Source organism: Eschscholzia californica, unplaced genomic scaffold (genome assembly GCF_041429995.1).
Source record: "Eschscholzia californica isolate CP2 unplaced genomic scaffold, dmEscCali1.0.p SCAF_2, whole genome shotgun sequence".
Classification (NCBI taxonomy): Eukaryota; Viridiplantae; Streptophyta; class Magnoliopsida; order Ranunculales; family Papaveraceae; genus Eschscholzia; species Eschscholzia californica.
The window spans coordinates 21,320,152-21,335,308 of NW_028238309.1; the positions used below are offsets into that span (position 1 = coordinate 21,320,152).

The 15,157-nt window shown below is 34.7% G+C and overlaps 1 protein-coding gene and 3 long non-coding RNA genes across 5 annotated transcripts; 3 read left to right on the top strand and 1 right to left on the bottom strand.

Annotated features, from left to right (window-relative positions):
* Nucleotides 1–3,775: 3,775 nt before the first annotated feature.
* LOC147556858 (uncharacterized) lies at nucleotides 3,776–4,964 on the top strand. Its single transcript, XR_015234965.1, has 3 exons — nucleotides 3,776–3,823; nucleotides 4,403–4,516; nucleotides 4,905–4,964. It is a non-coding gene; the product is annotated as an uncharacterized LOC147556858 (long non-coding RNA).
* Nucleotides 4,965–5,245: 281 nt separating this feature from the next.
* LOC147556859 (uncharacterized) lies at nucleotides 5,246–6,927 on the top strand. The gene is made up of 2 exons (XR_015234966.1): nucleotides 5,246–5,876; nucleotides 5,957–6,927. It is a non-coding gene; the product is annotated as an uncharacterized LOC147556859 (long non-coding RNA).
* A 1,722-nt stretch (nucleotides 6,928–8,649) lies between these two features.
* Nucleotides 8,650–9,625, bottom strand: LOC147556860 (uncharacterized). The gene is made up of 2 exons (XM_086658717.1): nucleotides 9,442–9,625; nucleotides 8,650–9,018 (listed from the first exon to the last, which is right to left on the bottom strand). Exons 1-2 carry the CDS (start codon nucleotides 9,544–9,546, stop codon nucleotides 8,650–8,652), a joined length of 474 nt encoding a protein of 157 aa, XP_086514843.1. The 5' UTR covers nucleotides 9,547–9,625.
* A 558-nt stretch (nucleotides 9,626–10,183) lies between these two features.
* LOC147556861 (uncharacterized) lies at nucleotides 10,184–12,852 on the top strand. 2 transcript variants are annotated; one of them, XR_015233623.1, is made up of 3 exons: nucleotides 10,184–10,259; nucleotides 11,825–11,978; nucleotides 12,517–12,852. It is a non-coding gene; the product is annotated as an uncharacterized LOC147556861 (long non-coding RNA). The 2 variants fall into 2 exon arrangements; XR_015233624.1 differs by lacking the exon at nucleotides 10,184–10,259 and adding an exon at nucleotides 11,080–11,156.
* Nucleotides 12,853–15,157: the final 2,305 nt, after the last annotated feature.

Below are 15,157 nucleotides of genomic sequence, written 5' to 3' on the forward strand. Positions count from 1 at the left end.
TGTTACCTCTATTCAAGGATGGGCAAAGCAACCTTCAGTCGAAGAGTTAGAAAATCTGCTTTCCAATCAAGAGGCATTGGCAAAGCAAATGGCGAAGAATTTTGATTCAGATGCTGCACTCTTCTCAAAGGGAAAACATCATAAGAAACCAGTGGTTGGAAACAAGAACCATGAAAAAGGGTCAAACACAGAAACAGTTAAAGGCAACTCACAAAATAACAAGTCATTTAAGTGCTATAGATGTGGTAAGATCGGACACGTGAAGAAAAATTGTAGAGTGAAAGCTCTCCACGGTAAATGCTGCAAGTGAAAAAGAAAGCAATGAACCACTCAACTGGGAACAGTGTTTCACTGTAGAAGTAGCTGAAAGAAGGAACCATGTTGCTGAAAAAACAGTCCCTGATGAAGTTTTTTTCAATCAGGAAAGGGGCAATGAAAAGTGGATTGTTGATTCTGGTTGTTCTCATCATGTAACAGGAGATGATTCATTATTTTCAGAATTGCGACAACATAATGAAGAACGAGCTATTATTACCGCTGATGATTCCATATACCCAGTAGAAAATGAAGGAGTCGTCAAGATTGGTGATACGGATGCAAATGTCAATTTCGACAATGTCTTTCATGTTCCAAGTTTGAAAAGAAATTTAATTTCAGTTTCTCAAATTACGAACTCTGGAAATTATGTCTTGTTTGGGTCAGACGATGTAAAAGTTCTTGATAATGTGAAGACAATTGATGGTGATGTTGTTTTGACCGGTAAGAAGAAAGGGTCTTTGTTTGTCTTGGCAGCAGGGGAAGCCTATGTGAAGAAAACAAGTCAAACGGACAACTCAGCAATTTGGCATGCTCGGTTAGGTCATTTGGGTTATCAAATGCTGCAGCAAATTTCTTCTAACAGATTAGTAGATGGACTTCCAACATTGAAGAACGTACATGAAGATGTGATTTGTCAAGGATGTCAGTTTGGCAAATCACATCGCCTTCCGTTTAAAAGCTCATCCAACCGTAGATCAACCCCTTTTGAATTAATGCACACAGACTTGATGGGACCAACAAAAACACCAAGTTATTGCGGGTATTCTTATGTTATGGTGATGGTAGATGACTTTTCAAGATATACATGGGTAAAGTTCTTGAATTTGAAGAGTGAGGCACTCTTCAACTTCATAGAGTTCAACAACACCATAGAGAAGGAGTTTGGGCAGAAAATAAAATGCCTAAGAAGTGACAATGGTGAAGAGTTTATGTCTGATGATTTCTTTCAGTATTGTGAGAAAAATGGTATTCAAAGACAAATGACATGTCCTAATACTCCTCAGCAAAACGGGGTAGCAGAAAGGAAGTTGACACGTCTCGTTCAACAAGTCTTTCATGGATACACGACAAGAATCTTTCACGAGAACTTTGGGCTGAAGCATTTCAATGTGCGTGTCATATGATAAATAGATACCACCTTGGCCAGGTAAAGAAAAAACTCCTTTTGAATTGTTGTATGGATTAAAACCTAATGTAAATTACTTTCGTGTGTTTGGTTTTGTTTGCTATGTTCACATTCCAAAATCAAATCGAACCAAACTTGATCCGAAAGCAAAAAAGTGTGTTTTTGTGGGATATGATTCCAGCAGGAAAGGATGGAGGTGTATGAATCCAGAAACCAGAAAGTTTGTCACCTCTAGAGACGTTGTATTCGATGAGATTTCCACCTATTATTCAGCCCAGAAAAATTATGTGCAGGAAGTAATTCTCAGTGATGATCAAGAGCAACCTGTTCTTGAAAATGATTTACCAGATTCAGATACAAATGAATCTCCAGCTGATTGCCACTCAAATGGCAACGATCAACAATTTGAAAGAAGGCCTATAAGGCAGAAAAGACAACCAAATTACCTCAAAGACTACGAGGTTCAGTTGTGTACAGTCACTTCATGCTTCTTTGTAGGAGAAGTAGATGAAGCAACAAGTTTCGAAGAAGCCAAAGACCGTCCAGAATGGGAAGCTGCAATGCAAGAAGAAATTGAAGCATTGAAAAAGAATCAGACATGGGAGTTGGTGATGAAACCAGAAAACTGCAAGCCCATCACTTGCAAATGGGTTTACCATTTAAAGAAAAACTCAAATGGAGATGTTCAAAATTACAAAGCTCGACTCATTGCACGTGGCTTTTCTCAAAGTTACGGATTGGACTACGAAGAAACATTTAGTCCCGAGGCGAAGATGGTAACAATAAGAACCATTGTTTCTCTTGTAGCTTTCCGAAATTGGAAGTTATGGAAACTTGACGTAAAAAATGCTTTTCTTTATGGAGAGTTGGATCGTGACGTATTCATGGAGCAGCCTGAAGGATATGTTGGGGAGCAGTATCCTAACCATGTGTGCAGACTAAGGAAGGCGTTATATGGCCTTAAACAAGCACCACGTGCTTGGTATGGTAAAGTTGCTCAATACTTTATCTTTTGCGGCTTTAAGGTTTCAGATGCAGATTCTAGTTAGTTTATTAAATCAGATTCAAATATGCATTTGATGGTTTTATTATATGTGGATGATATGATCATCACCGGAGATAATGACGTAGAAATTTCGATGCTGAAAAATGAACTTTCTGTTCGATTTGAGATGAAGAACCTAGGGGAGACTAGTTGTTTTCTTGGTTTAGAAATTGAAAAATCAGATCAAGGGTACTTTGTTTCTCAAACGGGTTATGCAAGGAAGTTGTTACATAGTTTTGGCATGGGGGAGTCAAGAGAAAAAACCACTCCAATGGAGCCACATCTCAAATTGATCAAAGATGAAGGAGAACCAGTAAAGGATGTTATGAAATTTCAGCAACTCGTTGGCAGTTTGATTTATTTGACTATCACAAGGCCTGAGATTGCTTACTCTGTTGGTGTAGTTTCTCAATTCATGCAGTGCCCAAGGTCTAGTCACTTGGAGGTAGCAAAAGGAATTCTTCGTTACGTGAAGGGTTCACTTGAGTATGGTCTTATGTACAAGAGGACTCAGAAGTTCTGTCTAAAAGGCTTCACTGATGCAGATTGGGCTGGAGACAAAAATAATAGACACTCAACTTCAGGCTATTGCTTTAATACTGGTTCGGCTATGGTGTCTTGGTGCAGCAAGAAACAATCAGCGGTTGCATTGTCAAACACAGAAGCTGAATATATGGCAGCAACTATGGCTGCACAAGAGTGTATGTGGTTGAAGAGGTTAATAGAAGACATATTCTGCAAACTTGATTATGCTGTCGAAATTAAGTGTGACAACGAAAGTGCTGTTAAGCTTGCCTCCAATCCAGTTTTTCATGCTCGGACAAAGCATATTGAAGTTCGTCATCAACTACATCCGAGAGAAAGTATTGGACCAAGAAATTAAGCTAATAGGAGTCTCTACAAATGATCAAGTTGCAGATATATTTACAAAGGATTTGGTAAAGCCTAAGTTTGAACATCTCAGAGCAGCTCTTGGAGTTCTTGATCAGAAGGATGCACTAAGGGGGAGTGTTAAAAATTAGTGCATCTACGTACTAAAGTTTCTGTTTACTTAGTCAAATAACTAATTTCCTAGATTTTAGTAGCAGTCAAGTCATGAAGTATTAGTTACATAGTCTAAGTAGTTGCAGTTTTTTTAGGAGTTTACTGTTAGTTTTATGACTATAAATATGATATATATCAAGTAAGTTTTTTCAGACTTCTTCAAGCAGAAATAAAGAATTCTCAAGTATCTACTGTTTGCCTATTTGCTTAAGTGTTGCTTTTCTTTGTTCCAAATTTTTCTGTTTTTTGTTTTATACAATAAAATGATGTTGGAAATGTCAATAAGCCAGGTATAATATATACCCCTTTAGTCAGACAATAAACTAGGCTAGGCATTTTTTTTTCGTTGAAAAAGCTTGCGTGTGGAATGAATTTTAGCCAAATCATTTGTGAGAGCCTTTTTAACGCAATTTGTTTCTACCTGTGATCAAATACAACGGGTCTAGAAGTGGCACAATAATTCAACTTTCCAGCTTCTTGTACGCTTCTCGAAGAGTTAGTAATTTAGCACAAGAGCATTTACACTAATGCTCTGACAGATCAACATAGGATTCAAGCATCGGTAGCTTCATCTATTAGGAAATAGGGCCCCACAAAAGTAATCTGTTAAATTTTGCTAATTCTTCTGTCCAAGTTATGCTTCTTATTTCAACAACAATAAAAAAATTTAAGCTTCGTTTGGTGTCATATTTTTCAGTTATGATCACATAAACTTGATGTAGTTGGTCTACATGAGTTCGATAAAAAAGTTGTTCGAATATTTGTTGTCGTCACCCCCTAAGTTTTTAGTATATGTTAGTTATGCTATGTTATTAAGTAACAACCAAGAACTAATTTTATTTCAAACTCTGGTTTAATGTGTAATGTAGCGAATTCCAAGTGTAGGATATCCGTTTCAAGGTATTGCACGAACGGAAAGGTGCCAAAGGAACTAGAATGAAACGAATACAAGCATCACTCTTTAGATGTGACGTTGTTGGCATGTATGTTTTCATGGTGGAACTCGGTTATACTGAATTGTTAGTCTATTTTTTGAAGTTCTTAACTTGGTTTTGTAGTGTTTATTAAACTTCTGAGTTTCAGTTGGCTCTCTTTTTTGGTACAAAATAGGACCAATCTTGTAATGGTCACTTATTGAACAATTTGAAAATACAATTGATGTCAGATAGGTTGTAGATTACAATTTTTTTCTAAATCCGTTTATGTGTGTTACTTATGGAAATTACTTGAACCGTACTCAATCTTATCTCACCAATTTAAGGAAATAAGTAACACTTAAATAGTACTTTGGAGTAATTACGAGGGAGTGACATAAGAAGGTATCGTAACCTTTTACCAGTGATAAAGATTTATATTTGTATGTGGTTGTAGGTTCAAAATGAGAAGGCAAGGAGATACCTAACTCGAATGAGAATCGGCCAGCTGCTAAACAAGTATTTATTATACAACCATGAATACGGATTTTGATTATCTCAATAAAAAATGTTGGTCACATCCTTTCATATTGATTAGGATGTATTTTCTAAATCTATAAGTATAGAACTTTCAATGAACTTGAGCTTGGTAAAAATACAGTGCCTCACCCGAACTACATTGGTCTTAAGATGAAGTGTTGTATGAATTCAGAAGTTTTACCCATCTTTTTTAGTTACAGTTTACTAGAAGCTTTGAACATCGTAAGTTCCTAAGATCATTAGACTAAGACTGCCCAATACGAATTAGGCTCTTTGGTGAATGAGAATTTTAACTTTGCAAGCATGCTCACCTTTTATGTTATAAACTTTGGCAATATCTAAACAACTTTTTGTGCTAGAACTTAATTAATGAGCATCATTTTTTTTTATATGAATACATTTGGTTTTCCTTTTTGCGGTATAGTTCATAAAACTTTAGCAGTATTGAGTTAAGATTAAGGATCGTCCATTACACGAGAGATTAATGAATCTTGTGAACTGATAATCTTGGCATATTAGTAAAGACTTGAATTGAACTTTTCTTGATCGATAATTTCTTAACAAAATTGATATTAGCCAATGAAAATGCACACTTATGCACTTCTTGAGTGCAATTGGCTATTGAAGTCCATGAGAGAAAAAAGATTTTTTTTTCTTATGTTATTTGTTTGAAGATCGCTATATAACATTTATCCAAATTACAGTTCAGATGGTTATGCTTCTACATTTCCATGACATATATAAACCCATCCTTTCTTTCTACCCGAGTTCAATAAGTGATAGTCCTCTTATTTGTTTTTAATTTTCTTATCCGCAGTATATTTCACTGTTATTCATTGGGATGTTGGTTGTGATATCTGTTCGAGACTTCTTGACAAATCTAATGAAGGTAGCAAATAGTTTCTTTTTACCTTTGTCTACGCTTCTTCTTGAACTCAGTTATTGACCTTATACTTTTCCTCCCTACAGTTCTTCTTTGTTGTTTCCGGAGTTGGGAATGGAGGATCATTAACAAACGTTGCACTTTTTCTGTCCGAAATAATGTGAATGGATTTCATTGCATCAATTCCGTTGATAAGGAAGAGTTTAGCAACTGAATATAGGTATTCTCTTTGTTAAACATCATTAAGATTTTCATTTATATGCTTGAGTATGTTATCTTTGTATCATTGTAAAACTAACGAAAGTAGACAAAGCACCCTAAAAATAGGAACTGAAGTTTCCGAGCGTTTTTCAGTGCAATGAGGTAGATCCTCGTAGTTACATTGGGTCTGATGGTGTTTCGAGATAACCAGGTTATATAAGTGTATGATAAAGCTAGGTATTGTTTTGATACAACGAGGGTAAACTTACAATTGAGTACAACCATTATAAGTGATGTTTAGACTTTAGATATCATGGCATGATAAGCTAGGTAACTGCTTGTATCTGCAAAGTGCAGGTTCTGGTTATTATCATGTTGTTCCTTTTACCTCGATATAGGCAACTAAGTAAGCATTTTTTTTCTTTTTGACTGGATAATCATCACAAATGTGTTTTGGGTGGTGAGATTCAGTTTGATTTCTACAACCGATTGTTCGATGCCATATTTGGAGAGTGTTTTCCTTTCTATGCTTTAACTTTCCGTTCATTACATTAAGCGGCAGGCTGTCAAACACTCCATTCATTGATCTGTTTAAATCTTCACATTTCTTCATATATAACACAACAGAGCAATTTATTCATCATCTTCTTCTAGAGTCCCATTATTGTTATTGGCAAATTTGAGAGCCCATTGTCTGTTTAGTTTGTGGGTGTCTTGAGTCAGTTTTTAATTATTTTTGTGTAATAAGCAAAATATAGAATCTAGGCCATTACATTGTCAAAATTTCAAGACAGATTGGAAATGTAAACTGTCTTTTTCTTTCTTGTACTATATAAGAATAACCGTCTACTACAAACTCGCAATTTAAACCACAGTTTAAAGTGACATGTCTCTTTGTCATTCATGTTTTGATATTGGTCTCATCGTTCACATAAATGAATTTTGCTATGGATCTCTCTGTTGGAAGGTATAAAACTAAAGGTAAAACTATGTTTTAGTAAATTAGTAATAGTTTGTATATCATCCAGCAAAAGGGTTTCTTTTCAATCACTAAAAATCTTTAGTTTCTTCTTTGTTCTCACATTAAGTACATACATTACATTTTCAACAGATTGAATTTTACTATAGCTCTTTGTTGAATGAACAATTAACAGGCTATAGCTATGTTTTAGTTAAGCCACAAAAAGCTCATATCTTTGGAAAAGTCTTTTTTTTTATTACTAGGGTACATCCTCACAAATTACCAGTCGAATCCCTCTCGAAACTATTGAAATTGGCGATTAGCCTTTTACATATCACAAGTATATACTAATTGAATGGCCGGAATTACTGAAAAAATAAAGAATACAAGTAAACCATTCTCACCATCTCTAACACCGCCAACTAATTTGTTGTTGGAAAAAGAAAAAAATTCACATGGAAAACTATATTGGGTTGATCAAGTCATTGATAAATATTTCTTTTAATTGAAGTTTCTTCTGTTACTCTAACAAGTTAAAATTTATTAGAATAACGATTATAAAGAATATTAGTTAAGGTGAATAATTCAGTTAAATAAACTTCATTAGCCTTAAACTTTTTTTATTAATTGGGTTTTAAACCGTTTATGGTGCCTATTAACTTCTTAATGCATCTTTCATCAAAAAACAAAAAAAAACTTCTTAATGCATGTGATCAGTTTTGTTTTTTTTTCCCTCATGCTCATAAGGTTTATGGACAGACCAATGAAAACCAACAAGTCTACATGACCCGCCTCTTTGGACCCCCCACTTGAACCGCCTGTGAGAGAAACAAGAATTTCTCTCTCCACGTGACTAAACATGTGAGAGGAGAGAGAAACCCTTATTTCTCTCAAGGCGGTTCAAGTGGGAGTCCCAGGAGGTGAGTTGAGTATACAGTAGAGATGCCAGAGGGGTGAGGAATCGAGTCCCAAACAGCTCTTTTATGATTCTTCCTAGACCACTTAGCTAAAACATCCGCATTATTACTATAATTTCTACTAACGAACTGAAAACAGATAGAAGCAAAAGAAGTTTGTAGCTGCTTGATATTGTTAATACTAACTGAAATGAAGAATTAGGTTCTGATTATCCCTTGGATTATGAGAAAGTTGATGTTTTGATTTTTTGCCCCACTACATCCATTTGATAATCGCCTCCCATTCACCTTCTTCACTGGTTCGAGCTTTAAACTCAATATCTTAACCGAAATAAATTGAGTTGCAATCATGTAAAATTAATCCTATACCAATATCTTCCTTCAACAGAGGTGAAAGAAGCATCCTGTTCATTTAATGCAAAGCATCGTGGGAGGAATCCCTCGAGATTTATCATTCCTTTTCACAATAGTTGGAACCCATCTGTGAGGGTATGTTTGAGGAGAGCTAAAATTTGGAGAGATACAACTTAACAACTAAAGAAAATCAAAAGAACCACGAAAACACATAACAAGTATAAGTACAATATCGTTCGAATCAACCCTAAACAATGAAAAAAGCATAGTCATCCTTGAATAAAGTTTAAGAGAACAATCATGTTACAAATTGGCGCTTCACCAGTTTTACTTCTTAAAAACCGACTTAGAATTCAGAAACCTGCCCCAAAGAGGCAAAACCGGGTTCAAATTCTTTTACTAAATTGGACTGGAGTCTCCATACAGCTTCAACTTCGTCGGTTCTGAATCTCTGAGTGAAAGTAGAATCCTCTAACGGAGTCGATATACCGTTTGCATGAGCAAGGAGTCCAGTGTATGCGATCATTGCACCATTGTCGATGCCATACCTGTCATCAGTTGCAAATAAGTTTCCGCCTCTTTCGGAGCACATTATTTTCATCATCTCTTGTAATCGCTCATTGCAGCCCACATCTCCAACGATAAGTACATCTTTCTTATCACAATGTGCCATTGCTCGCTTTGTTATCTCCACAAGCGTCGCGAACAATGTTTCCTACCAATTTTTTGTAAAGATCATGGTCATTACAGATGCAGCGAAAAAACAACGTAGTAAGGTTTTTTTCTTGACACATGATTGTTGCTAAAGGCAAAGAGAAAGAAAACAGTTGAGTGATAAAAATTACGACAAAAGGTTGCTACAATGTTACCTTTTCTTTGGGGAAGAAGACAGTCAACACAATTACAATACGAAAACAGTGTTACAAAGGTAAAGAGGCAAAATGGAACTTCTCAAATAAGTAACAAACTCCCACCATTACCAAATAAATGTAAAATTATCATTTTGGTTCATTTTGAACACTACTATAAACTGAATCATGATTGTCAAAATAAAAGGTCGAGATAGTTTTCTATTACTATAGTATCTATTGATAAGAAATAAACGTTATAAAATGGGGAAAGAACAATCACAACTTACCTGCAACGAATAGCATAAATCTGCAGGAGTACATTCGTTATTTTTTAGCTTCTCCACGGCTGTGGCTTCGATGTAGCTTAATATTCCACTAAAGGAAACATCCATTCCTTTGACTGCATAAGGAAGGTCTATAAATTGTAATCCATTCTTTGCAAGCTGGTAAAATATGCAAATATTCAGATCAAAGTAAAAAAAAGAAAAAAAAATTAATTCAAAACTCAAAAGCAGGAACAACATTACGATTGTCTTATCCTATATTTGATTTGCAATTATAATCTTGATTCAATAACTAGTACTACTACATGATACATAAAAGAGTCTAAAAACATAGAGTTGTACTTTACAGTTCTATTCCATTGCGGTGCACGTACACACAAAATGTCCATAATCTGAGTGTCTAAAATATGACTACCCACATATCTATAAGGATAAATAGTAAAGGAATACCCAAGTCACATACCACAATGTCGAGTTGCATATAATTACAATGCCAATGATAGTAACACTCATGAAAATCATGGAATACAGATCAGGAAGACATCAGATATGTGGGAAAAGTTAGCACCTGACAACTTCAAAAATGCCACTAGTGAGCTCGTAAACAACTTAACGCAAAGACTTGAATCTATTGCCTCACAGCGACCAAAACAATGAACGAAATTATTTTGACATTTTTCAAATAAAATTCGTATTTTCTTGGAATAGCAGGGGTAATCTAGTAAATTTTCAGAAATAGGGGTTTGGTGGGTCGGGACTACAAAATCACTAAGCACTCTCAAAGTGAAGATATTGTGTTTCTCCGGCGATTCAACAGCAAGGTTAGCTCCCTCCCTATCTCATTTCTCTTTCTACTTTTCAGATCCTTCCTGTCTTTCAATTGTTTATCAGCACCAGTATAGATTGGTTATTTCTAGGGTTTTTTTTTTTTTTTTTTTGTTAAAGAGGTTATTTCTAGGGTTTTTATTACATGTTTTGATTTTTTTTTTCTACCACCTTGTACGCAGTTTCTGTTCCTCCATTTGACATTACTTTCATCCTCACCTTACTTTTTGTTATATAAGATTAGGGTTTCTTGATGGTATAAACAGTGGTGTTTGATGTGTGAATTAGGTTTGATGATTTTACTGTACTTTAAGTATGGTCTTATAATTCTTATTCTGATTGGTTCTAATGCCTAAGTTTAAAGTTTAAAACTTGGAAAAATGATTAGTTAAACAAACTTCAATACCCAAATTTTAACATACTTGGTAACAGTTTCCACGTTCTTTAATCTATCTCCTCATCAGCAATATGAGAACAAAAGTTAGGGTTTTAGAAAGGAAATTACCATGTTTTGTAGACTCTGATTGAACTTTGAAATATCTTGGATCTATTTCTTGGCGTAATTTTGCTTTTGTTAGGTCAAAACATGAACTCAGAGATTAGTTGATTTTAATGGGTAGAACTAAGGTTTTAGCTTGAATGAGGTTGCGTTCTTCACTGTTTAATCCTATTTTAGGGCTTACCTTTGAACTAATGGGGAAAAACTTGGCATTCTTTTTTATTAAGATTCAAATTTTCAACTTATAATACTGTAGCAATCATAGAATCAATATAGCTTTTAGTAATGATTTTAATGAGTGGATCTTGAATGGGCAGTAGAACTTCTTTTATGTTCATCAAGTAGTTTAATGGAGCTTGAGAGACTAAAATCTTTGAATGTAAATTTGGGAGAGGTATGCAATTTATTCACTAGTGATTTCTCAGATAAGTATAATATTTATATTAGTAAACTTTGGGATTCAGACAGTTGTTTTAGCTATATATATTATGAAAATGTCTATGCTAGAATCCTTATTTCTTGTATGATATGTGAACGATGAGGTATACCATGCTTTATATTAGTGAAAAATTTGAAAATGGGTATCCATTCGCTATCCTCGATAATACAATAGCTTAGTAAAGAATCGGCTTTCTTCATCCGTTTTAAGAATAACAAGATACAAACCCTGCTCTTTGCAGTGGAAACACACGCATGTTAGCATCCACACAAAGTGGGTTTCATTATCAAGAAAAGTTTTGAATCATAAATATAGCAGATATTGTAAAAGAAACTAACTTTTATCTTTCTGAGAAGATGATCTTCGATTCAAATCCTTGCCTTGGAATGAATCGTTCCGCAGTAGGACTGTAGGAGATGGTTTCAAGGTTAGCAAGGTTTCGGTTAAACTGACGATAGACATGTATAAAGTATATTTTGCACTTAATGCGTTCGATTATAATGTGATGAAAATCTGTCGAAATCTATGAAAGTAATGTGTTTATCTACTCGGATATATGAAGTGCTTCTTCACTGCTTGTGTCTCTGACTGAACTGATGATTTTTCTAATTTATTTTGAATAGAGATGAAGGTTAGATCATCTGTGAAGAAGATGTGTGAGTTTTGTCGGACGGTTAAGCGCCGAGGAAAAGTTTTTGTATTATGCACTGCAAATCCCAAGCATAAGCAACGACAAGGCATGTCGACTATCACATCTGATGCCCCATTACCTCCTTTGTATGTATTACTACTTTACCTGTTTCTGCCCTCCTTTCCATCGACTGTGAATTATTTTTTGGTTCCTTGCTTAAAATGGTATTGAAACGATATTCTAGAAAAGGCCTTACAATTCAAAATCTTCCATATGTTATAGTTATTTCTTGTCACTGTTTAGCATTTTAGATTTTACTTCTTGTTTTTCCCTCAGTGGCCGTTATAACTGTTAGTACATTCGTTTTTTCTGCTTTGACAGTCGAACGAACCGTGATGTCCTGATAGTAAAAAGTAAAGATTGATTGTTATCTGACTGTGTTACATGGCATTTTTTTACTACAAATTACGTGGCTGTTTTCTACAATACTTCAATTTGATAAAAAAGAAACACTATGATACTCATTTTTTTCCCGTTAAGGGACATTTACTTGTTATTTGAACATTGTTTCAACCTCTACTTGAAGAGTTGAGACTTTAGATGCCTAGTTTGTCATGTAAAAGTTGGGTTTTATAGATATCCAGAGAATGTATTCCTCATGTATATTTCGGATTTCGAGTACAGGATTTCAGAGATGAGCACAAAACAAGGGACATCTTCGATGATCTATAACTGGAGAGCAGGCCTTCCATCAATTTTCCACAAAAAGCAAGAGCCATCTCTAATCTGTGGTGGAAGGGTTGGCCTAGCATCTCTCCTATACCAACAAACCAAATAGTCCGAGATCCAACAAGCAAGGGCATTTCTCAGAACTGTTCTCATTTTGATTTCTGGTTTTCAATTTTAGTTCAATTCAAGACTAGTTTAAGATATACATTAAATCAAAATTTGTTTGTATTACTGAAGGAAAATAACTCGTTCGAAATCTTAAACCTGAAATAAAGTTACCACATCTAAGAATATACAAGTACCCCGAAGTTCCTGGTTCTTTTATAAACCTTGTGCACTGTTTTTAACAGATGCCTGATATGTTTGTCAAAGTTGGCGTTGTATGGACGATTAAAGACAAGTTAAATGGACTTTTTAAACCAGTCAATTAATGGTTGGTGTTTCGGGAAAATAAAGAAATTAACTCTGTTCCAAATCTTAAACCTGAAATAAAGTTACTGCCATCTCAGAATATGTAAGTACCCGGAAGTTCGTGGTCCTTTCATAAACCGCGTGAACTGTTTATAACAGATGCCTATATGTTTGTCAAAAATGGCGTTGTATGGACGATTAAAGACAAGTTAAATGGATTTTTTAACTCAGTCAATTAATGGTCGGTGTTTCGGGAAAATAAAGAAATTTTTCGGGGTGCAAAGTTTTGGGTGGAAACAAAAAAATTGTATAACTTATTATTTCCAGACGTGGAAACTTATTATTTGACTAACGTAAAATACGTAACTCCTACGTTAGGGCTTATTAGGGTTGTCCCCGAAATCATTCTATATTTCTCCCACTATTCTGCAGAAGCGAAATTTCTTTAGCAGGTAACAGTTTCCACGTTCTTTAATCTATCTCCTCATCAGCAATATGAGAACAAAAGTTAGGGTTTTTAAAAGGAAATTACCATGTTTTGTAGACTCTGATTGAACTTTGAAATATCTTGGATCTATTTCTTGGCGTAATTTTGCTTTTATTAGGTCAAAACATGAACTCAGAGATTAGTTGATTTTAATGGTTAGAACTAGAGTTTTAGCTTGAATGAGGTTGCGTTCTTCACTGTTTAATCCTATTTTAGGGCTTACCTTTGAACTAATGGGGAAAAACTTGGCATTCTTTTTGTATTAAGATTCAAATTTTCAACTTATAATACTGTAGCAATCATATAATCAATATAGCTTTTAGTAATTATTTTAATGAGTGGATCTTGAATGGGTAGTAGAACTTCTTTTATGTTCATCAAGTAGTTTAATGGAGCTTGAGAGACTAAAATCTTTGAATGTAAATTTGGAAGAGCTATGCAATTTATTCACTAGTGATTTCTCAGATAAGTATAATATTTATATCAGTAAACTTTGGGATTCAGACAGTTGTTTTAGCTATATATATTATGAAAATGTCTATGCTAGAATCCTTATTTCTTGTATGATATGTGAACGATGAGGTATACCATGCTTTATATTAGTGAAAAATTTGAAAATGGGTATCTATTCGCTATCCTCGATAATACAATAGCTTAGTAAAGAATCGACTTTCTTCTTCCGTTTTAAGAATAACAAGATACAAACCCTGCTCTTTGCAGTGGAAACACACGCATGTTAGCATCCACACAAAGTGGGTTTCATTATCAAGAAAAGTTTTGAATCATAAATATAGCAGATATTGTAAAAGAAACTAACTTTTATCTTTCTGAGAAGATGATCTTCGATTCAAATCCTTGCCTTGGAATGAATCGTTCCGCAGTAGGACTGTAGGAGATGGTTTCAAGGTTAGCAGGGTTTCGGTTAAACTGACGATAGACATGTATAAAGTATATTTTGCACTTAATGCGTTCGATTATAATGTGATGAAAATCTGTCGAAATCTATGAAAGTAATGTGTTTATCTACTCGGATATATGAAGTGCTTCTTCACTGCTTGTGTCTCTGACTGAACTGATGATTTTTCTAATTTATTTTGAATAAAGATGAAGGTTAGATCATCTGTGAAGAAGATGTGTGAGTTTTGTCGGACGGTTAAGCGCCGAGGAAAAGTTTTTGTATTATGCACTGCAAATCCCAAGCATAAGCAACGACAAGGCATGTCGACTATCACATCTGATGCCCCATTACCTCCTTTGTATGTATTACTACTTTACCTGTTTCTGCCCTCCTTTCCATCGACTGTGAATTATTTTTTGGTTCCTTGCTTAAAATGGTATTGAAACGATATTCTAGAAAAGGCCTTACAATTCAAAATCTTCCATATGTTATAGTTATTTCTTGTCACTGTTTAGCATTTTAGATTTTACTTCTTGTTTTTCCCTCAGTGGCCGTTATAACTGTTAGTACATTCGTTTTTTCTGCTTTGACAGTCGAACGAACCGTGATGTCCTGATAGTAAAAAGTAAAGATTGATTGTTATCTGACTGTGTTACATGGCATTTTTTTACTACAAATTACGTGGCTGTTTTCTACAGTACTTCAATTTGATAAAAAAGAAACACTATGATACTCATTTTTTTCCCGTTAAGGGACATTTACTTGTTATTTGAACATTGTTTCAACCTCTACTTGAAGAG